The sequence below is a fragment of the Pseudoliparis swirei genome, chromosome 11 (genome assembly GCF_029220125.1).
Source record: "Pseudoliparis swirei isolate HS2019 ecotype Mariana Trench chromosome 11, NWPU_hadal_v1, whole genome shotgun sequence".
Classification (NCBI taxonomy): Eukaryota; Metazoa; Chordata; class Actinopteri; order Perciformes; family Liparidae; genus Pseudoliparis; species Pseudoliparis swirei.
Window position 1 is genome coordinate 2136845 of NC_079398.1, and position 24386 is coordinate 2161230.

Below are 24386 nucleotides of genomic sequence, written 5' to 3' on the forward strand. Positions count from 1 at the left end.
TAGTCTGCAGTCTTTAGCATTACCATGCTGTGTGTAATTAAAATATTAGCAGATTGAATTAAAACACAGAAAGGCACTGCAGGGGAGCACATAAGATAAATAAAATAAATAAAAACAATTAGAATCAACTACAAAATAATTTAAAAATAGTTATTTAATACATATTCAATAAAAAAGAAGTGTATGTTCATAAACTGAAATTGATATATTATATATAAAATCAGGCACATCGCTGTGTTTTTTTTTCCTATTAAAAATGCTTTGCGATGGTTAGGAGGAACTTGGCTGAAAAACTATTTCAACAGGGATTACATCACTGAAACAAGGTTGAGAGCCACTGGCCTAACAGTTCTTCATCCTCTAACTTAGCACATATTGTTTGGTACATCTAGGAAATTACAAATCTTTGTCACTTCCTACTGTTGGCTGGGTGGCACAACATGTCACTTTGGAGTAGCATTGCTGCTATACCTTGTGCATTTATCTTTTAGGCATATAAACCAGTGTGATTCATATGGTTCTTACATATATGCTAGTAGCGGTGCTTCATCAGCAACGACTGAATCTGCATTCAACCCTGAGTGGTGCAGATTACTCAGTTGCATCAAATAATGTTTATTTATTTAGTCATTTTGATTAACTTTACAGTGGTCTGGAAGTTGTCTACGGTGCTAGCCACACCTTTTTCATTACTATTGGTCATTCTAGCAAGGTGAAATTGGTTTATTCCAAGCTCTGCTGGTTATCTCTGTAATAGCAAACAGTGGGAGATTTTTATTTTTGTAACATATTTCTAGTGAGTAAAACTATGAAGAGCTATGCAGATTGTTTTTGCGGCACAGATGTGGAATTTCAATGAAAATACACAGATGAGTGTGTAACAACAACACTAACACAATGATTTGAAAGAGAAATGTTGAAATGTACAAGAAAGATTGCATTGTTATTGTTGCAATAGCCATCGTCTGATTGGATTCTGGAACTTTGTGTTGCTGCACAAAAAGCCCAACAAGTAAGAAACATTACGATGTCTTCAGGGGATCACTTTGAGGTAATGTCGGAGTCTTTTTTTCTTCTTCTTTTGCAACTTTCATGATATCCATCAGGCAGGACAGCAGGGTTTCAATCTAGCAGTGAAGAGGCACTGCTGGCAGCCATCAGTATGTCTCGGTAATGGAAGCCGAGACAAGGCTCGTCAATCGTTCCTCTCATTCAGACATTACCTGAGGAAAGCTGCCAAACAGGTAATGGGTAAACAAAAACTCAAGTAATTTAATCCCGTGTCCCATTCTTTGTATAGAAGTCTCCAATCACCTTTGTTAAGGAAAGCTTCAACTAGATTAGTTGGATGCTGTTAGATCCCTGTAATCAATGCACTTTAAAAAATATATACATTTTAAAGTTAAAATGCTGTTTAACAGGGTTCACGTTTAGTTGCGTTATTAATCTCCTTTTTTTCACTTTTATGTAAAAGAAAAAAAGAAAGAAAAAAAGCAGCACTGCTTCCAGTTTCAGATTAGACACAAGCATTTTGTATCTAAAGCCACTAATCTACACTATTTAGCCACACAGTCATCAACAGGATAGGGGTTGAAGAGGTAAACAGATGCGATGTGCAGCCTGATGACTTACAACTTGAAACTAACAGGAAGAGTGCACCTCTGTTCTAAAAGGTCAGCACAAGGAACACAATATACCTTTCAATGAAAGTGTATTTTTGTTGTTGTCAGCAACAGCACAAACTGTATTCAAACTTCTTAAAGTGTCCCAAAAGACTAATTGTCTTCTTGTATCTTCCTGTTTCAAAGGAAACAGCAATGACGCTGTGTGGTTTCCTGTTTAGACTCTACAGGTCTGCGGTGACAAAATTAACTGTTGAAGGCCATCACCATGAGAGCAAAGTTACTGGATCGAAGGGTTGCCATTTTAAGTTCTCTCCATCTACCTCCTCCTCATTTTAATATGTTCACAGTGAGGGTGGTGTCCGTGTTCAGCAGGAAGGGTATTTAATAACTTTTATGGGATTTGCTAGTTTTAAAATGTTACCCAGGCAGTCTGCCCACAGACCTGGGAGCTTTCAATGGCTCCGTTTGTTGAGAGTGAGTGAGAGAGAGTGTGTGTGTGCGTGTGAGAGAGAGAGAGAGACAGTGTGAGTGTGTGCGTAAGCAGAGAGCAGCAGACTGAATGATTACTGTTGCTCTTATGAAACCTTCAGACACACCAAGACTCAAATGAATATGGCAGTTGGCAAACACCAGACTAGCATTGTTCTTCTGACCCGGTGTGGTGTAATCTTAGAAGTTTTGGATATCTGTGTCACGGTGAATAATCGCTGAGCTTTCACCTCAGATAGAACGTTGCATTATCCTCAACATGCCTGGTTTAATCAATTACATGGAGAATCATCGAGACTGATGCCAATGTCTTCTTACGGAGTTTGACCTATAAACACAAAATAAAAATATATTATGCAAAACTGCCTGCAGCAACTTCGACAAATCGTCCTTGTAATCGTGTTAACTGTCATTTAGAAGAACATGCGAGTCGGCGAGTACTTGTTTTTTTCCAGAGTCACATCATTGAGAAACTATTTCATCTGCTCACTCAGTTCTTCCAGGTTTTAACTGGCAGCTAAACCTTTCTGGGAATCTCTGGATCATTATTTCTTCCTTTCTCTGGACAGTGCGAGAGCAAAAATTAAGTACTTTTTTCATTTGAAGTAACTGGAAACAAAATGATCCAGCGCAAAAATGTACAATACAATACTGAGGTTGTCCACCTTTGTCAAACAAGTTTACAACATACCAACAGGTCAAATAAATCATTTTCCACACCTGAATGAATGTAACCCAACCGCAAATCTAAATGTCATTTTTGAAAGATAATCACATGGCACTCTTTAGTGGAATTATAGGAATGCTTCAGAGTTCATCATGAGACATCAGACATGAAGGTGCAAACTGCCAATGAGTCAGTCAAACACATGCCCGACAAGAACCGTCTCTGCACCTTCATGTCTCTGGGGAATGTAACAGCATCATGCTGCAAGTACCACTTGGAACTGTTCTAGAAAAAGCCACAGGCACTGAAAAGAGTGCAGAATGACTGGTGGATCCAAGAGGAGACCCTCAGCTCTCCAGCAGTTCAGGCGAGGTGTAGGAGAAGTCACGGAACTCTTCCTGGTGAACGGAGAGGATCAGAGGGGCGTCGATGGGCGTGAGGGTCGGCTCTTCCTGAGTAAAATCGGGGTCAAAGTTGTTGACGTCTTCTGGTGTTTTCTGGAGGGGAAGAATAAAGAATTACTCATCAGCAACAAGACAAATTCAAACACGTAATGTCTCGAGTGTCCTCATTATCATTTATACACAACCATGCCCTGAATAAGGTCATTCATGCCACTTACGATCCTGGGCTTAAAAGGTGGCTCCATTTCTCTACGATGCAGCTTCTCCCAATCGATGCCAGTGAAGAAGGCGTGGCTGGCCACTGCACTCTCTCCAGCCTCCGAGGCCACACAGCCCAGACGCCGAGCTGGGTTTTTGGTCAAGAGCTGTGAAAACCAAATGAAGGAAGAATTCAGAGAGATTAAATAAGAAAATCAAAATAAAACCAGTCAATTAACAAGAGAAGCTAACACATAATAGCAGCAACAACAACAACAACAACAAGGTAGGATCAACCCGTTTGGAATCAGTGGATTTCAGCAGATCAGTTATTTGTGATCTATACATAGTGAGGAAATATGACATGTTATTCAACTAGATAAGACCAGATTCTTTGTGGACTAATGCCAAACTGGACTCTGGCCAGGATGACATCCAGGCAATCTCCACATCCAAACTCACACAATACAAACACGCCCTGGCTTGTATCTGGCCCCTCCCACAAGAGAGTTCAGACAGTTTAAATCAGGTGCAACTAAGGTGCCCCAATTCTTGGTGTTTTTGAAATATATTTCTCTGCAACCAAAGTAGTGGTTATACATTCCAGGGAAAGAGGTTCAAACTAAACAAATTGAAAAACGTTGTTTTAACTTGCCACTGCGACGAAACTGAGCCGAGGAGTCTGTGCTGGCGATGACGTTCAGACTCGGCTGCAACAAACTGACGGACTGCCATCTCCATAGCGACCGTGGCTAGATTAACCCGAGGTCATTGGAAAGATCGATAGGTCTTGCTATATCAGTTTCAAAACACTATTAACTAGCAATGGCCTCAAAGCCTCCGAAAAACTAAGTTCAAAGAAAGAGAAAGACAAAGGAAGTTAGAGACTAAATGCAGATGAAGAGGAACGGCACTCAAGGGGAGATGAGGAGATAAAGAGGTACTCCACACTACCGTTCACGGCTTTGCATACTTTAGTCCTTTTTTTCTCAATTGATGCAAGACCACCATCATACTCAACTTGCAGAAACGTAAATCCTGCATCAACAGGGAACTTATGGCTGTTAACATGAAGACATCTTTTGGGGGGAGGAAACATAGTTTCTTGCCGATGTAGACGCTTGCATTGATTTGCATGACTTTGATGACTTGATTTGTAGGCAATGGGTTAAAATGTATATATTTTTATGAACACACCAGTATGGCCCTGGAAGTGGAAATACTGAGTGTGAGAGACACGAGCTGAGGTCACTCAGTTGAGGAGCCTGCAGACCACAAAACCTAAGAAAATGTATTGCACTGAATCTGGTGCCATCCAGCTGTGCCATCCTCTGCACCAGATGTGCCATGTCAGCATGAGCAAATAAAGAGGCCATTCTTTCCTACACCAGCAGAAAGAAATGCTGAAACTCTTAGTCCATTCATCAATTAGTTAGTTTATATCAATGTAAATTAAACTTGGGTTTTGGAGTGTTTGTTGGACATGTTATACTGTCTTTGGATATGCTATGGATTAAATGATGAACGTCATTATTTGCTTCAGACCTAATTCATAGCTTCATCTGATAATCCACCCGTTTATAAACCATCTTTACACAAACCAACTAGAATGGGCACTCGGTAGAGCGCATACCTTCGCATATGACAAGATTGGGCATTGAATTATGAACATTTTGGCATTAGTTGCATGCCAATTGGAGAAAAATTGACCGTGCTATGGTAAAAATAAGATGTTGACCTTTCCATGACCTTGACCTTAACCTTTGACCCGATTGATCCCAAAATCTAATCAAATGGTCCCCGGATAATTAATCAATCATCCCACCAAATTTCATGCGATTCGGCTTAAAACTTTTTTTGTTATGCGAATAACACGCATACAAATAAATAAACTAGAATGGGCACTCGGTAGAGCGCATACCTTCGCATATCACAAGATTGGGCATTGAATTATGAACATTTTGGCATTAGTTGCATGCCAATTGGACAAAAATGTATCGTGCTATGGTAAAAAAAGAGTTTGACCTTTCCATGACCTTGACCTTTGACCCGATTGATCCCAAAATCTAATCAAATGGTCCCCGGATAATAACCAATCATCCCACCAAATTTCATGCGATTCAAGAACATTTTGACCTGTTCATGACCTTTGACCTTGACCTTTGACCCGATCGATCCCAAAATCTAGTCAACTGGTCACCGGATAATAAACAATCATCCCACCAAATTTCATGCGATTCGGTTCAATACTTGTTGAGTTCTGCGAAAGATTTTGACCTGTTCATGACCTTTGACCTTTGACCCGATCGATCCCAAAATCTAATCAACTGGTCCCCGGATAATAAACAATCATCCCACCAAATTTCATGCGATTCGGTTCAATGCTTTTTGAGTTCTGCGAAAGATTTTGACCTGTTCATGACCTTTGACCTTTGACCCGATCGATCCCAAAATCTAATCAACTGGTCCCCGGATAATAAACAATCATCCCACCAAATTTCATGCGATTCGGTTCAATACTTTTTGAGTTCTGCGAAAGATTTTGACCTGTTCATGACCTTTGACCCGATCGATCCCAAAATCTAATCAACTGGTCCCCGGATAATAAACAATCATCCCACCAAATTTCATGCGATTCGGTTCAATACTTTTTGAGTTCTGCGAAATATTTTGACCTGTTCATGACCTTTGACCTTTGACCCGATCGATCCCAAAATCTAATCAACTGGTCCCCGGATAATAAACAATCATCCCACCAAATTTCATGCGATTCGGTTCAATACTTTTTGAGATTTGCGAATAACACGCATACAAATAAATAAATAAATAAATACATAAATACACGGCGATCAAAACATAACCTTCCGCATTTTCAATGCGAAGGTAATAAAATAAACTTTGCTTATTTAAAAAAAGTAATTATTGCCAACATACTCAACTGAACTTCATGAACTTGCTTATTGGAATAATAAGAACCGGGCAACGGATCAACCCTCGGTATAAATAGTGCAGCAGAGTGTTTATATCCACTCAGACCAACAGGCATCTTTACATAACATGTGACACTGGCAGCAGTGAAACACATGACCAGGCGATGTCGGTCCGATGCTTCCTGAAGCATGTTGGAGTGACAACAAGGATAAGAGGAGGAGAACTGGGGGCAAAGAAGGGAGGAGGTGTCGTTGTATTTATAGCCTGTGTGCTGCGGCTGGGCAGTGGACGATGCCTTAATATAGTTATGCAAGAGACCCGGGCCAAACAGCTGGCTGGCAGACCTCCTGGTCACTTGGCAGTCAGAGTGTCAGTCAGTGTGAAGGACAACAAATTAAAAAAATTAAAAACTCGATCACAAAAATCTAAAAGCAAACCTGTTCCAACCTTCGATATCTTACATACAGGCACTTGGTCCTTTAGTAAATGTTCACCACTTATTGTTTGTTTTCTCCACAATGCTGGTCACAAGGCCAGTGAGCAACCGATTTATTTACACTATCATTTTTTCAGTTTTTTAAAAACTTCATAAACATTTCCTGTAATTGTCCTCTGTGAAAAAAGCCAGAGAGCAGCAATTTGAGAAGGTTACATGTCTGCCAAACGACAAAGACTTCAGCCACACCAGCTGCACCCATCAGGAAACTTCTACAAGTGGATGAAGCCTTTTAAAAAAACAGAGACTTACAGCTTTGAGGATATTTACTGCCTCTGCGCTGAGCCAAGACGCATAAACAATGTCTTCATTGAGGATGGATTCAAAGAGGTCATCTTCATTTTCGGCCTCAAAGGGAGCGTGTCCCGACAGCATCTCATAGAGGAGCACCCCGAGAGCCCACCAATCCACAGAGGGCCCATACAGCATCTCCTGCAGGATCTGTGGAAACATGTCACAGCATAGCATTACAGGTAACCGTCACAGCACAGAGGGCTTCACAGCAAACCGAAAACCACTCAGCAAGTAGACATGTTAGATCTGTGAGTGGCCAGTGAGGCGACGGAGGAGAACAAATAAGTCTTTCATACATACAGACACAGACTCAGTTTTGGTCAGATAAAAATCTCGTAACAAAAAGGAGGACGCACAATCACTCCGTCATTATGAAAACTAAGCCTGTCTGTAAAGGTGCGTTCGGATGAGGAGATCAGGACTGGTCAAGTCACAGAGTCTTTCACAAGCTGAGCTCACAGGTATGCTGCCATCCAGTAAGTCAGGAGGGAGCTACAGGCAGTGACCACGGAGTCTGTTTATTGTAAGGTGTGTGAGGGAGGGAGGATGGGACTCAGAACTGCATCATATGAACTCAGGAGACCTGGGCTGCAGGAGGCTGAATGCGTTTGAATGTATGCTTTACTGCATATATAAAACCAACATGTATGAAAATGTCCTGCATCTGTAATCATTAGTCGTCATGGGTTTCAAACTGTGTGAATAAACTTAGTTAGTTACACTACCGTTCAAAAGTTTGGGGTCATCCAGACAATTTCGTGTCTTCCATGAAAACTCACTTTTATTTATCAAATGAATTGAAAATTGAATAGAAAATATAGTCAAGACATTGACAAGGTTAGAAATAATGATTAATATTTGAAGTATTAATTTTGTTCTTCAAACTTCAAGCTCAAAGGAAGGCCAGTTGTATAGTTTATATCACCAGCATAACTGTTTTCAGCTGTGCTAACATAATTGCACAAGGGTTTTCTAATCAGATATTAGTCTTCTAAGGCGATTAGCGAACACAATGTACCATTAGAACACAGGAGTGATAGTTGATGGAAATGGGCCTCTATACACCTATGGAGATATTTCATTAGAAACCAGACGTTTACACCTAGAATAGTCATTTACCACATTAACAATGTAGTGTGTATTTTTGATTAATGTTATCTTTATTGAAAAAACAGTGCTTTTCTTTGAAAAATAAAGACATTTCTAAGTGACCCCAAACTTTTGAACGGTAGTGTAAGTTTGTTCAGCGTGTTCAAGTGTAGGAACTGACCTCGGGGGCGATGTAATCCGGGGTCCCACAGAAAGTTCCTGTGACTGCACCTTCAAATATGCCCTCTTTGCACATGCCAAAGTCTGCCAGCTTACAGTGACCGTCTTTGTCAAGAAGAACATTGTCCAGTTTTAGATCCCTGAAAGACAGACACAAGAAAGTATACGAAAATTAGACTTTGTAATCAAGCAGAAATAAATCAACCAGCTCAGCCTTGTGCTCAGTCTCCAACGCACCTTGTTGGTATCGTTTCTAATTATATGCGGTAAGGAGACATTGGTTGTGAGGGGCAGGAGGAGAAAGTGACAGATGACCTCCCAACAATATCTTTAGACTAAACCTGAGCTCCTGTTTTTTGATGGAACATATTCTTACAGGTACATCAGATGCAATTCGATGCACTGGAAGTAAATGAAGATAAAGTGATTCTTATTTTTTGTTGATTCATTTTTGAAATTTGGAACACCTATTTATGGGGGTTTATCAATGTTGGTTGTCTTCCTCTAAAATCAAGTGTGATTTGGAGGTGTATCAATAACATTTATTTAATTTAAATATTTGTTATACTTATACTTTTCAAGTTCTCGATATCCTAACTTGTATTGCCACACTAGTGGAAGTATCTTCTCCAGTCTGTCTGTGCATGTCTCCTTAACCCTCCTGTTACCTTTAGGGTCAAATTGACCCCATTCAATGTTTAATGTCGGTGTTCTTTGGGGTCAATTTGACCCCAGACTGTTTTTCACTGTGTCAAAAAGAAACATCAACTTTTTTATATATTTAAAGGGCTATTTAGGTAGTCAACAAACAAACATAAAGTACCTCACACTTAAACTTGGGAAACAATATTAATTCTAATAATTTTCTGGAGGTTTTAATTGCTGGGGTCAAATTGACCCCGAGGGTAAAATATGTTAGTAAATGTGATTAACCACACGATGAAAATGATCCGTGTTCATGTTGTTGCTCTGTCATCCGACAGCAAGATTAAACCTTCTAAATTTGGGCTCGAGAGTTAATCTCTAATCTGCGGTCAGGTGACCTACTGTAAAACCAAGGTCATTTAACAGACATTGTACGATGTGATAGTACTGGCTGATAATGAAGACAACTGAAAAATCTGGGACATGCAAACAATCCAAAAAATATATTTTTAAAGATCATTTTATGTCCCGTTTTCTTCTGTAGGAAAAAAAACCATTAAAAAAAGGATCCTGACTGACTTCCTCAAACAGACAAATACGGTGACACTAAAATTCAAATGAAAAAAGAAAAGAAACAGGCAGCCTGCTGGTCAAGCAACACTGGTTTGGTTGGATCAATCTGGTTTGCTCTTCTCTAACGTAAGCCGGTTGCGTAACAGTGACTCAGATATCCGTGCCGACTGTCCCTCGCAGCCTCACAGACAGGCAGAGCAACTGATGCCAACACGACGAGACAACAGTGAGAGCATGTACGTGCTTAGTGCAACAGGAATAACAGAACCGTGGAGCCCAGTCAATTATGTTTTGTTTAGAGTGGGTGTCGGTGAAATATGGGCAGTTGTGCTCAGCTCTCCTGTTCATGCTCCAAAGTGCTTCAAGTACTCTAGGTGTGTGTGTTTCAGTGTGAACGTGTCCACTGAGAAATTAATCCCCAACTGTCGATTTAACTGCTCTCTGCAATTAACACACTGTTCTCCTTCACCCACCTCGACACACTGGGAATGCTAACCTGATTTACCTTTCAGCCTCTTTCTATAGGAAGTGGGTCAGTCAGACAGATTGGCATCGTCAGAAAGATCATGTACACTGAGGTACTTTTACCCCACTGCAAGGACAACTAACTGGGAAGAGACACAGTTGCACTAATAGAAACATTTCCAAGAGGAAGGTCCGACAAACACTATGACGCACGCACTGCGTCACGTTTTTCTGTGGTTTTACAGGGTAAGAGCACATCTGGATAAACTATCAAGCTTTTCGAAATCTATACAAGTACACATCAATTTAAGGTTATACCACTGTGATACTCATAACAATTTAGCAGTGCCTTAATATACAAAGTGAATTAAAGCACAAGTTAAAGCATACAAAAATAATATATAAATATAACACATATATATATGTATGTTTATATATATATAAATATGACATATATATATTACATACATATATAAATATTACATATATATATATGTATTAAATACATATATATATATTTATAAATATGACATATATATATATAAATATTACATAAATACATATATATATATAAATATTACATTACATAGTACATTTCATGTAGCTGACACTTTTATCCAAAGCGACTTACAATAAGTGTATTTAACCATGAGTACAAACTCAGAACAACGAGAATCAAGAAAGTAACATTTCTTCAAGAAAGCCAAACTACAAAAATCCCATAAGTAAGCGCCATCTAAGTATATACAGTATACATAAATTAAAACTTTAAATGAGACACCACAACGCCTCTCTGGCACAGTCCCCACTAAACTTTAACAGTTTCACAAAGGCAATGTTTATTGCAGGGCTTTTGTACTGGAATGCATGACATTGAGCAGCTGTTCATGATAATGTGTTCACCTCCTGCAGACTCCTCACTAAACCCTTGTGACGTCAGCCAGCCTGGGTTCAGACTGTTTGAAATAAAGGCCTCAACCAAACTAAATGTATTGCATGTCATGAATAACCACAGGATCTTTAAAACAACATCTTTAAACCTCTTTGTGAGGAGAACGGTGACGGGTAACATGCAGTTGAATGAACTGAAAGCTTCAAAGCATGACTTGACAACAAGCTAAAAGAGATTATATCTAGAGATATCTAGTTAAGTATATTACACTACACAGTGGCCTATTTTAAGGAGGCGGCACAAGCTCTGCTCTTCCTACACTGGCCTGATGCGCAAGCTGCTTTTTGGCTTGTTATTTTAGTTGTAGCACGCAAACTGTGAGCGGCCTCTTCAGCTAGAGTCCTGCAACGTGGTGCAGGACGAACACAGAGCACGACATAGAACTCAGGATTCAGCTCACGAGATGCCACCTCACTGTCGACGTGCACTGCAGGGAGCCCGAGCTCTGCCACCCCAACTCCCTGCAAGTACAACAGCTTTTTAAGAAGGGCTCAAAGCATGAACTCAAATGTATAGAAGTATTTTATGAAAGTTAATTTGACATAAAAAGTAACCGTGATGTTACAGCATGCACTCTGTGTCAATCTGTCGCGACATTGCGCAATAGTTTGAGAGGAGGCGGAGATGAAACCACGAGGGCAAACTCGGTATGATTGACGACTTCAAAAACTGCGACTGACGTTTCAACTGAAAAGGGAAGTGAGCAAACAATGGCTGGATAAACAGTCAACACGTCCATTTGAAATGAGTATCCAAGAGAAATAATATGTCACTCCCATAAAAATTGCAATTCGCCAGACAGATTAAACAAATGGACAACATTGATGCAACACACCGTATCCTAAATTAAGTCCTTAACACGGGTCCAGATCGAAAAATGCAAGATATTTAAAAGGCCATAATGCTAAATTAGTGTCCTTTAGTTAGTCTGTCCCCGTTTGATAAATGCCCCACATGTGTTTCATGCCACGTAGGTTTTCCGTTATACATTTGTAGTATACGTCTAAACCTTAATCGTTATATATAAACCTGATTATATTATCAGGTGTTACGGAATCCAGCAAGACATCAAAGAGATGTTTTTGAAGGCTGTGGACATTTCTAAATTCATAAGTAATATGAGATTAATGAGTGGCGCTCTCTTTTAATAAAGATTTTTAAATGATATTCAGCAATTGCAACAAAAATAAATCTTGGCGAAACAATTCAATGTTTACAGCGCAGATTCCCTATTTTAAAAAAAGTTTGGATTGTAATATTACATTCTTTAAAAATGCTATTTTAGGACTAGTTATTTAATATATAGTTAAGATGTAGAATTACTCCAGTAGAGTATTGCTTAAAGCTTTGGAGACATTTCTGTGCACTAGTATGTGCTCCTCTACAAAGCCCAGGGTCACTTGTGCTCTCGGGTTCAGACCTGTAGACGATGCCTTTGCTGTGCAGGAACATGAGAGCGGAGGTGATCTCTGCCGTGTAGAAACGTGCTCTCGGCTCTTCGAACTTCCTGGACTTCTGGATGTGGAACATAAGATCGCCACCGTTCACAAACTCCATCACAAAGAAGAGACGGTCCTGCGGAAGAAAGAGTGAATGAGATTTACACATGTGCATACAAATCCCAGCAGCCTCTTTGTTATTATCCACTTCACAGACCCATGACACGCTCACGCCGGGATGGCTTCAAAAGCTCATACATTTCTGCTGCTCAGAAATGTCACCTCTGTTTAATGGATTTCTGCGTAACTGATGTTGAAAGTCAATGGGGCAAAAAGAATACCTATAAATCTTTCCTTTCTCATTACAGGCAGTGGTCGATATGTAATCTAGAAAATGAGCCTGGGGGGAAATGAGCAGTGCAGGAGAATGTGATGTCGAGATCTGCTCATGAAGCTTCCTGAAGAGATCAGGATAACAGCTGACTCCGATTAACTGCTCTGTGGTTTATAGCCGTCTGGTATTTACCCCGAGATGCATCATTTTGAATAGTGTTGCTCCAGTAAAGCAGGAAGTACTGTGTGTGGTGAATCTTTAACTCTACACTAGTGTATTGGTTGTTCCTCTCTATAGAGTTGTATCATTAATAAAAAAATGTGAGGCACACTGACATTTGAGTTACAGTGAAAGTAGCATCTTTTCTCGAAAAGCAGGTTTACTGATGTGGTTACTTCAATTAAATTACACACTTCTACTGTGTAATTTGTTTTAAGGTAACCACAGATGACATGTCCTCTGTGAGTGTGCATTTAAAGCCAATTAATTGTGGCCTCTAACTTAACTAACTAATGTATTTTGAAAGACTTTCTCCAAACCTCTGTGAACTTGATGAGCTAGAGACAACAACAATTCCACCTCCACCTTGTTTACGCACGGAAAAATCCCTCTGGAGAAAAGTAAAAAATGTATGCAAAATTACTTGATAACATTTATTTAAATTGTCGAGCAAAACAAAAAAAGAGTGATCCATTTGACCCTTTTCTTAGGGGTTTAAAAATGTCCGTTGGCGTTTTAACAACATGTAAAGTTATTTATGTCGACAACCTTCTAAAAGTAAAATATGATGTGTAGTGGAACAAAGGCTATTCTGTGGTTGTTTAGATCTGTCAGGTAATTTTGTGAACGTTTATTTTGATCCCAGGTGAAGTAGGTCAGTGTCTCCTCTCACACCTTATGGAGCACAGCAATGAGAAACTGCTGCCACCTGCTGACCAATGTACGCATTACAATGCTTTGTCCTAATTAGACGCCACATACCAACTGTATTCACGGCATTGAGCTGTTTTACCTGCAGGTCCAGATTCATGGACCTGATAGTACTGTGAGGATGTGTAAGAATGAAACTATGCCACCTGAAGAACAACAAAGTACTGTAGCACTCAGAAGAATTATCTAAATGATATAAAGACTTTATAAAGACAAAAAAAATAGGAAAGGACTGTAAATTAATAGTTTTATTGTATATATTTTTCTGTGATTCTAAAAGATAACAAGTGTTTTTAGGAAAGTGCCATACTGAAAAGTAACTTCCATCCAAGGGATTTAAACTTGGTGAAATTGATCTTTGCAAGGTGCTTGTGTGCAAGTTAACGACTATCAAAATACCTGAAAGACAAGAAATATAGTATATTACTGTAAAGTTGCACACTCTTTGTTACAGTGTTCTTCTCAAGTAACAGCAATTATTTATGCCACAACTTGACCTCAAACATTTATTTAGGAAAGCGAGGTAGAGTGTAGATGGTCTGAGATTTAAAACAAATATCTCCGCTGATTGTCAAAATGCACAGATTGCCCTCACAATATAAGCTTAATGTATTGTTATAGAAATGCATGTGTGGTCAATCTGTACTGACCGGTGTCTGGAAGCAGCAGTACAACTGTGTGAGGTAGGGGTGACAGCGGGCCAGCGACAGCACCCTCTTTTCCGTCATGGTACACTCCACATCGTCATCCTGCAAAATGATGTCCTTCTTCAACACCTTGACCGCAAAAACCTGATCTTTGTCGTTGAGTCTCGCCAGCAGCACCTGTAGACACGACATAGGAACGGTGAGAATTCATACGTTTTTTCCAAATTCAGCGTCACCTTGATGCAAATCTTATCAGAATATGAGCTTTATCTATTTAAGTAAATGTATTCTAGGACTGATAACTGATATGCTTTGTATTATCCTCTTAAGTCATTCACACCTTGCCAAAACTGCCCTTGCCAAGGACTTGAAGGAACGTGAAGTCTGAGATGCCCAGTCGAGGAGTCTGCTGCTCAGTGCCCGTATCCTCCCTCTCACGAGAGGCCCTCATCTGTCTTTTGGTCTGTCAGAGCAAAAGTACATACATTTATCACCGCTCATGAAACACCGTATTAAGCCACATTTGAGTAAAATGAATGCCGATTTGACTCTTTGTACCACTGTGTTGCTTTTAGAGAGTCCTCCCGCCTGCAGACCCATCTGTGCCAGCGTACTGGCCAGTTCCACAGTGTTGACCCCACAGTTCGGAGCGACGTTGCCTTTGCAGCGGATGTGAACATTCATTTTACAGACTGAAGAGAGAATCCACACAGACAGACGGGAACACTCAATAATAGACACATTGGGGCATTTGAGATTGGATTTTGAGAGACAAGCTTTGACTCGAGTCTTACTTTTACAGTGCAGCCCCTGCCTGACTATTCCCCACAGCAGGGAGCCACAGTGGTCACAGAAGGTGGGCGACTTGTAGTTTTGGATGTTGAACATGTGAGGGATGTTGATGCTGAAACCTTGGGTTATGGGCTGTGGAGAGAAGACATACTGTAAACTAACCACGATGTGTTGCAACATTATGTATTTAAAAATAACCTTAAATTGCCACACTGGGTGCATTGTGAAAAATGTTTCCCTTTGTTCCTATTTTTTTTTATAGTTCTTTCTGTTTATTGCTGCAATTGTTTCTTTCTGAACAACACACTCGAGTGCCCGGAACCCTCCGGAACCTTCCGGAACCTTCTGGTCACTGCGTTACTGATCTGATGATCGGCAGCCACAATAGTTCTCGCTGTTCTTACTTGTTCTTTCGCCGGCTTCTTCATGCGTGGACACACAGTGACGACATGCTTGTGACATCGTTTGTGAACCACACAGGTGCACACTGGAGAAGAACCACAGCTCAGTGTCAGGGTCATGTCTGTGAGCTGAAGCTCCTGAGACAATGAGAGAAGACGAGGCCTGCTCACCTTGGCACTGGTAACCCTGCTTTCCAAAAACACCCCTATTAATTAGAGAGAGGTACACAATCAGATCCCGCGTACAGAGACGTGCAGGCTGTGGTGGTTCATCCAGGATCGACCGTCTCACCAGATGAACTCTCTGCAGTGGAAACAGAAAGTTGGCTGACGAAGGAAAGTGGACATGAACTTGTGTCCGTACACCTGGTGGATCCTGCGTCTCAGGGCCCCTTGTCTCTTCATTGTAAGCTGCTTGAAGCTCTTTACTTTCACGATGGCGTCATCTGCCAGAAACGGAAGAGAGCAAAGGCGTGTGCCAGAATAAAATGTGTGACAAATGCAATGAGTCAGAAGTCCATCAACTGATTCCTGGACCATATGCCATAAGCGCGACACACATTCACTTGCATCATGTTGTGGGATTTCTGAGGCATCATTTTAGCAGATTAAAAAAAGGGAACTTAATGGAGGCCAAGTGGCCGCCAGCTTCTTCTACTTCTGCTTCAAAAGACCTGCAAGGTTGCTTCTTACTGGTGTCATTTAAACGGTGACATCTACATTGGGTAAAAGATCACATTCATAACAAAGCTACACATGTCCTCTGATGACTGAAGAAAGGAAACTTTCCTCTCGCAGAAGATGAGCTAGACCGAGCACGCCAACCTCCTCGAGTCACACGAAAACATGCACGCCTATTCTCAGAGCCTTGAGTGTGACACAGTTGCATTACTATTAATAGTACGGCATACTATTCTAAAACAGTCCGCAGTATTTCACAGAATAGAAACGACAAGAGACTGACAAGCCGAGTGGATATTATCGGTAACAGCTGTTTAAGGTTGTGTGAAAAGGTGCAACGGGGATGTTTCTGCAGGGGGAGAAACACGCGGCTGCATTCCAGTCTCCAGGAGCGATCTTACCATCAGTGAACGATCCAGTGAGCGTAATATGAATGAAGACTTTGCCCTCTGGCTCCAAGTCCATCTGCAGACACACACACACACTCACAATTACATTCCTGCATACACAAAAAGCAAACAGAAACTGCATGGGCAGGACAGATATTGGCATCCACAGCAACTAAGACCAATTCATTTTCTCCAAATCAACAGTGCATCATTTTGCATTCTTCAGTGCGCGCGTAATGTTTGAGGCATTTGGATTCCGTGGTTGAAAGACAGCAGAGCAGGTCTGGCAGGTCGGGCTTGTAGCCGAGGTTGTGATGACCCGACGCTCAGCTGGGAGTGCTGACTGGCAAACGGTAAGAGTTTGCGTTCAAAAGCCCGACTTGCAGAGAGGAAGGTGTTCTTGGGGATGGACAGTGACGGGCAGCAAGTATCTACTTGCTGCAGCGACCACTGAGGGGAAACGTAGGTCACTGCACACCGAAATAAAGAGCCATTCTATTTATACGACACATACGCCCCCGCCTGGAGAATTACTTCTGCCCAAAAAACGGTGACACATCGTTGTCGATTGCACATTGAGTGGAAAACTTGAAAGAGTTTCTTTCATCTCAAACTGTTTTCGGTGACCTGTCCTTGTCCGGCTTTTAACTTGCAGTCTAGACCACTGAAGGCTTCCTCTGCGTACGCCAGCGTCGGGCTTCTCCTCTTTGCTTAGTCTGGCCGAGCTCCAAGAGCTGCGATGCATTCCTGAAATGTCTCTCTGCTGCTGGAACGACTCGGCTCTACAGAATGATTAAAAAGGACAATTTCACACTTTTACAAAGCTCTTTTAAAACAACATTTATACGTATAGAGGAAAAGGTAATGGTCGTCGTCAATCTCAAATTGGCTACTGGCTTGACTTAAGAATGTATTTTAGCACGGCGCGATGACTGTGATGTTTCCCCCCTTCACTTACATGTCTCTTTACTTTAGAAAGAGACAGGAAGATCTCAGCGACCACGAAGACTGCATCTACAAACGGGCATATGAGCAATGTACTAAGACCGTCTTGAAAGGGGGTGAACTTATCAGATGATGATCTGATCTAAACGAGGTGGCGGTGAAGGCGCCATGAAGCTGTAGATCAAAAGCAGAAGACTAAGTGCTGCATTACAAAAGGAGGAAGTTTAAACAGGGGCCCGTTTCAGTCAAGTAAGCAGTACACTTTGTTCGAGGGGCCACATTTAACCTACTTTCAGTTTCAACGCCTCTCAGAAGGACTCGATTACCGTACTTCAAGCCTGATAGACAACTCCAACACCACACGTAACCTCATATTGATTATTGACAACATATTGTGAAATGAAAGAGCTCAAAAGGAACCAGTCCAAGATGTCACAACATGGTGTCAAAGGAAGCTGGCCTCGTGTTTCTAAACGTCATATGGAGAATGTCTCAGGCCCGTGATGTCAGGTCTGACAACTCGTTAGAAGAAGGAGACGAGTAACGACGGTTTAGGCGCCTCAAACTGGACCGTGTGCACACGAGAGGGAGGAAAGAGAAATGTGGATCGGAGCCAATGGAGAGCCCTCGAGCTGTGATGAGCAGCGGCGTGGGCGTGTGCAGGCTTGTGCCTCTCCGCTCCTGCACATGTGGAACAAACCAGCGCAGCACTTCTTCTGTGCCACAAAGCGCCAAGAAAAAACTGTTCAGATCTAACGGAAAAAAACAACTTCAAGCTTCAGACAACCAATTACTTCTTGGAGAAAACTACGAGCCGAGCTCCACTTTCACACCGCTTCCCCTAAGCGTTAGGGGGGGGGGGGGGGGTCTTGGTGAAGATGTGTGCAGAAGCTGCCGCCAATATACATTTTATATTCTCGATTGAACATCAACGTCACTCTTTTTTGCATTTGTTTTATTATTTATTTTTGTAATCTCTTTTGAACTTTGTTCTGTGGTCTCGTATATCCTGAAAGCGCTTCTTACTTGGTACGTACTGGTTGACGTTATGTCTTCCTGTGTTACACAGTCAATGTAAAACCATCAGGGAGGTCTGGTGGTGGGAATTTATATTTCAGAAATTATCTGAAGAATGTTACAAATTACCGTACACCTAAAGTTGTGTTATTGAGGCACAATGTAGAATAATAAGCTTTCTTGTTTTGGTTTTTTTATCGGTTTTTCATTACATTTACTGTAAGATCCCTTCTGGCACAATAACTTTTTCACTGGATAAATTAAGTGTGTTTTGCTGCATAAAATAAACCCACTGGACTAAACTACAAACATGCCTAATTGACCAAAGCTGTGTTGGCTGAAGGAGAAAACATTGGGAGCATGTGACGAGGGTGTTGTGGTGCGTGGGCGACAGCACCTGAGGCTGCTCCAGGTCCAAACAGGCTCAGGTTACATCAACACCTGCAGGGGCTTATAGTCCGAGACGGATGGAAATAAGCAAGAGGAGGGAAACTCCAGTTTAAAAGAGCAATGTTACGTTTGTGTCCGGAAGAGAGTGAGACTAACGTGATACTCGCTTTGGATCACAACTTTGATGAGGTCCATTTTCTTCACCAGCGGTCTAGCGAACAATAGAAAAAGGCAAAGTGTCGTTTTTAACCACCGTACACTCTAATTCATCGGAAAAACCCTGGTAGCTACCATCTTCGCTCTGCGACCGATGCTCAAGGCCTCCTCTTGCTCTCCGTCCCCAACGTCCGTTTAGAAATGGGAAAAAGAGGTTTTAAGTTTGCTGCTCCTGCGGCTTGGAATTTAAAAATAGATTGAAAGAATTGGAGGGAAATTCATCTAGCTGTAGATGTTTTCTATGACGGAGGTATGTGCTCCTGTGTAAGCTGGGTTGTGTTGACTTGAGTCTTAGTTTTGGTTTTATTCATGCTGTGATTTTGTTTTTTGTTTTTTATATTGTCTGTCACTGTTTGATGTTGTATTGTCTGAAACTTTGTGTGACGTGCTACTGCTGCTGTCTTGGCCAGGACACTCTTGTAAAGGAGATTTGTAATCTCAATGAGGCATTTCCTGGTTAAATTTAAAAAAAATTAAAGAAGAAAAAAGAACATGTTGTCTGTTGGGGCGGAGGCGTTGCAGGCTGAGGGGATGCGTGTCTGCGGGTGCGCTCTACATCGTGGTGTAGCAGACTATAACACCTCGCAGCAGCCGCTGAGTGTGTAGTTTGTTACCACATTTGCCGATGGTCGGAGTTAAAGTCTCTAAGCCAATGAGTGCAAGACGAGAGGAGCCAGACATGTCGCTGTGAAGGCGTGCGAGGGTGTTAGCCTGCAGAGAGCCTGTGCATACAAGGCCGTGTTGATTGTTTCAGTCAGAACAACGGGCGATGTTCCCCGACACGTGTAGTGAACATCGCCCTGAGCTACATGGCAGGTTCTGTCTCCTGAACATGCCCCGAAATACTATTCAGCATGTAGCCACGCTCTCACTGGGGAAACTACAATACCCATGTGTGGAGGGAAACTCAATTCATTTATTGAAATCAGTTTATAGTATTCTTCAACAAGGTATGTGAGAAAATACAACAGGTCCCTGGACCAGAAATAACTGAAAAGACAATTAGCAGATTGGATTTGGGTTTGAGGCCCTGACTCCTCAAGACCTGTGGCCAGTGAACCCAGAATAGGTAATTAATCCAAGGAACTACCGGCTCTTATGTTCAAGATTGGATTGCCATCAGAGAAAAGTGGGCCACGTGTCCAGGTTCTCAGACCCATTTATTTCACCTCTTTTTACCTTCGCATTGAAAATGCCGGAAGGTTATGTTTTGATCGCCGTGTATTTATTTATTTATTTATTACCTTCGCATTGAAAATGCCGGAAGGTTATGTTTTGATCGCCGTGTATTTATTTATTTATTTATTTATTTGTATGCGTGTTATTCGCAAAACTCAAAAAGTATTGAACCGAATCGCATGAAATTTGGTGGGATGATTGTTTATTATCCGGGGACCAGTTGATTAGATTTTGGGATCGATCGGGTCAAAGGTCATGAACAGGTCAAAATCCTTCGCAGAACTCAAAAAGTATTGAACCGAATCGCATGAAATTTGGTGGGATGATTGTTTATTATCCGGGGACCAGTTGACTAGATTTTGGGATCGATCGGGTCAAAGGTCAAGGTCAAAGGTCATGAACAGGTCAAAATGTTCTTGAATCGCATGAAATTTGGTGGGATGATTGGTTATTATCCGGGGACCATTTGATTAGATTTTGGGATCAATCGGGTCAAAGGTCAAGGTCAAGGAAAGGTCAAACTCTTTTTTTTTACCATAGCACGATACATTTTTGTCCAATTGGCATGCAACTAATGCCAAAATGTTCATAATTCAATGCCCAATCTTGTGATATGCGAAGGTATGTGCTCTACCGAGTGCCCATTCTAGTTTATTTATTTATTTATTTATTTGTATGCGTGTTATTCGCAAATCTCAAAAAGTATTGAACCGAATCGCATGAAATTTGGTGGGATGATTGTTTATTATCCGGGGACCAGTTGATTAGATTTTGGGATCGATCGGGTCAAAGGTCATGAACAGGTCAAAATCTTTCGCAGAACTCAAAAAGTATTGAACCGAATCGCATGAAATTTGGTGGGATCATTGTTTATTATCCGGGACCAGTTGATTAGATTTTGGGATCGATCGGGTCAAAGGTCATGAACAGGTCAAAATCTTTCGCAGAACTCAAAAAGTATTGAACCGAATCGCATGAAATTTGGTGGGATGATTGTTTATTATCCGGGGACCAGTTGTCTAGATTTTGGGATCGATCGGGTCAAAGGTCAAGGTCAAAGGTCATGAACAGGTCAAAATGTTCTTGAATCGCCTGAAATTTGGTGGGATGATTGGTTATTATCCGGGGACCATTTGATTAGATTTTGGGATCAATCGGGTCAAAGGTCAAGGTCATGGAAAGGTCAAACTCTTTTTTTACCATAGCACGATACATTTTTGTCCAATTGGCATGCAACTAATGCCAAAATGTTCATAATTCAATGCCCAATCTTGTGATATGCGAAGGTATGCGCTCTACCGAGTGCCCATTCTAGTTTTATATGTATTGATACTGTTCTCCGAGTGACCGCTGGTCAGTGGGGGTTTGGTTGGGACCAGTAGACCTGCGTGCAGATCTAGTTTACAGTCAGTGGGAAACGTTCAAGGAAAAAGTAGCAATACCCGTGTAAAGTTGAAAACCGTCCTTAAATTAGAGGACAAAAGGTGCTCATCCTGAAGAATGGCACATATGGCACATTACATCGGAATCTGAAAAGCTGTCAAATAAAATGGATGTATGAAATAAACCAAACCCAAATGTGGCATCTGCGTGACCCTGTAGGCCTGACAGTGGGTCAAGGGGGGGGGGGGGGGGGTCCATTGGTAAATGTGTCCTCTAATAGGTTAACCCTCCTATTACCTTTGGGGTCAGTTTGACCCTATTCAATGTTTAACGTCTCTAAAAAAAAAAGATTGACATGTTTTTTGCTTCATATTTCACGACTTTTCCTAATTTTTGGGGGACAACTGGAAAAAACTAAAATTCACATGATGATATGTTTTCGTACGCAACTTGTACGCATCGGTGTTCTTTGGGGTACATTTGACGCCAGGCTGTTTTTCACTGTGTAAAACATATAAGAAATATCAACTTTTTTATGTATTTAAAAGGCTGTTTAGGTAGTCAACAAACAAAACATAAAGTACCTGACACTTAAACTTGGAGAAACAATATTCATTCTAATAATTTTCTGGAGGTTTTAATTGCTGGGGTCAAATTGACCCCGAGGGTAAAAGATGTTCGTACATTTGAAGGTAACAGGAGGGGTAATCAAGTCCTCTGCTGGGGGTAATAACAACATGTTTACGTCATTGTTTTCCAGTTGAGGCTCAAAGCTTTTTTTACTCACCCATCCCTCGAACGTCTCTCCGGTGTTGGAGGTTTTGATGAGGTCCTCGAACCGAACGACGCAGTTGGCCACGAAGTCGTCATATCCGATCGGAGTGTCGTGGAACACCGCCACCTCGATCTGCGTCCCGTCGTGCACGTCGAGGCAGAACTCCTGGTTGAACGTCGGCGCGTTGGTCTTCTGCTTGGTGAGGGTCTGTCCGATCTTGGAGTCATCCACCTTCACCACCACGTAGGGGTCCAGGACCGCGGAGGAGGAGGCTTTGTTGAAGATGACAGTGTGGCGGAGCGAGGTGGTGGTCGGCTTCAGTCCCACCGCCTCGCCGATCCGAAGCTTCAAATACCCGTTAAACTTCATTTCGATAAAGTTACTTTATTTCACGCGCAAATAATAAGGAAATACCAACAAAAAAAAAAAAAAAACACTCTCAAAAAGCGAAATAAATAAATCAAAAAGTTGTATTTAAAAAAATGAAAAACGTGATGTCGACTTCATAACAACACGGACTCACAAGTATTCCGTCATAACGTCCCCGTTGTCGGTCGGTGTGCTCTACGCGGACTCACACCGGCTCGCTCGCGCTCATCCCGGGCTCAACGTGCTCATCGACCGCCTCCCGGCGCCGCGCTGCTCTTCTGTCGCGGTGTGTACCTGTTTCAAGACGTTTCAGCAAAAAGGCACGACACACAAAACACACGCCACACACACACACACACACATACACACACATATGCCGAGGAGGAGGCACAAGTTCCGCAGAAGCTTGTTACGGAGCGCGCGCATACATAACCTGTCACTGTTCGGTTGGTATGTCACATGACGGAATTTGTAGTTCCGGTTTAGAAAGAGTCGCCGGGTACTACGCTGACCATCATGCATCACTCCTTTCGCTGAAGGTTTGAGCGGAAGTTTCGCCTGTCCTGTGCTGAGTGTGGAAACAGCGCCCTCTAGCGGCTATTATAGTGAACGACATGACAGGAACGCTCTCTTTGTTAACCTGACCTATTTGAACATATATATACATATATATATATTAGGGCTGTGAAACGATTAAAAATTTTAATCGGGTTAATCACAGGTTTTTGTGGATTAATCATGATTAATCACATATTACCGATATTCTCGGTATATTTTGTGAGAACATAGAGATTTATGACAAAAGACGGATATATACATTTATACATTCTTCTATACAATGGTGCTGCAACTCAGCAGTTATTTAGCAGTTTTCTTCCATATGGAACATTAATACATCTTCATTCTAAACAGAATGTTTAACCCTCCTGTTACCTTTCGGGTCAATTTGACCCCATTCAATGTTTAATGTCGGTGTTCTTTGGGGTAAATTTGACCCCAGGCTGTTTTTCACTGTGTCAAACATATAAGAAATATCAACTTTTTTATTTATTTAAAGGGCTATTTAGGTAGTCAACAAACAAACATAAAGTACCTCACACTTAAACTTGGGAAGCAATATTAATTCTAATAATTTTCTGGAGGTTTTAATTGCTGGGGTCAAATTGACCCGAGGGTAAAATATGTTGGTAAATGTAAAGGTTACAGGAGGGTTAAACAGAACATTTTCTCTTGTTTGTCAACCATTAACTCCACCATGATACAATCTAAAGGCCTCTAGTCTTCCTCTAGCAGCTGCTGAGGCAAACTGACTGTGTGGGTTTTCTTCATGAACTGGGCCGTGATGAAAGGGACGGCGGGACACCGCTGCAAAGCTGAAACCTCACCGGCCCGGACAGGTGGACAGATTGACAAGTGACTTTTTTTGCTCGGTCCCGATGCGCGCGCACGGAGCTCTGTGGCGCGAGACGGAGATCGATAAGTGTTAACGCA

The 24386-nt window shown here is 41.5% G+C and overlaps 1 protein-coding gene across 1 annotated transcript; it reads right to left on the minus strand.

The window, feature by feature from the left end:
* Window positions 1-136: 136 nt before the first annotated feature.
* On the minus strand, window positions 137-24013 carry prkcha (protein kinase C, eta, a). Its single transcript, XM_056427185.1, has 14 exons — window positions 22539-24013; window positions 16634-16697; window positions 15844-15997; window positions 15723-15757; window positions 15555-15637; window positions 15153-15282; window positions 14917-15050; window positions 14699-14821; window positions 14362-14535; window positions 12429-12583; window positions 8375-8513; window positions 7063-7251; window positions 3404-3550; window positions 137-3278 (listed from the first exon to the last, which is right to left on the minus strand). Exons 1-14 carry the CDS (start codon window positions 22893-22895, stop codon window positions 3129-3131), a joined length of 2034 nt encoding a protein of 677 aa, XP_056283160.1. The 5' UTR covers window positions 22896-24013; the 3' UTR covers window positions 137-3128.
* Between the last annotated feature and the right edge of the window lie 373 nt (window positions 24014-24386).

Bases quoted from the DNA above. Each gene is read 5' to 3' on its own strand.
- prkcha (XM_056427185.1), bottom strand. From the start codon at position 22,895: ATGAAGTTTAACGGGTATTTGAAGCTTCGGATCGGCGAGGCGGTGGGA. The intron at 16,698-22,538 runs GTGAGTAAAAAA...GTGTGTCTGCAG, and splicing joins GAGAGACGTTCGAGGGATGG to ATGGACTTGGAGCCAGAGGG. The intron at 7,252-8,374 runs GTCAGTTCCTAC...ATGTTTCCACAG, and splicing joins CGGATTACATCGCCCCCGAG to ATCCTGCAGGAGATGCTGTA.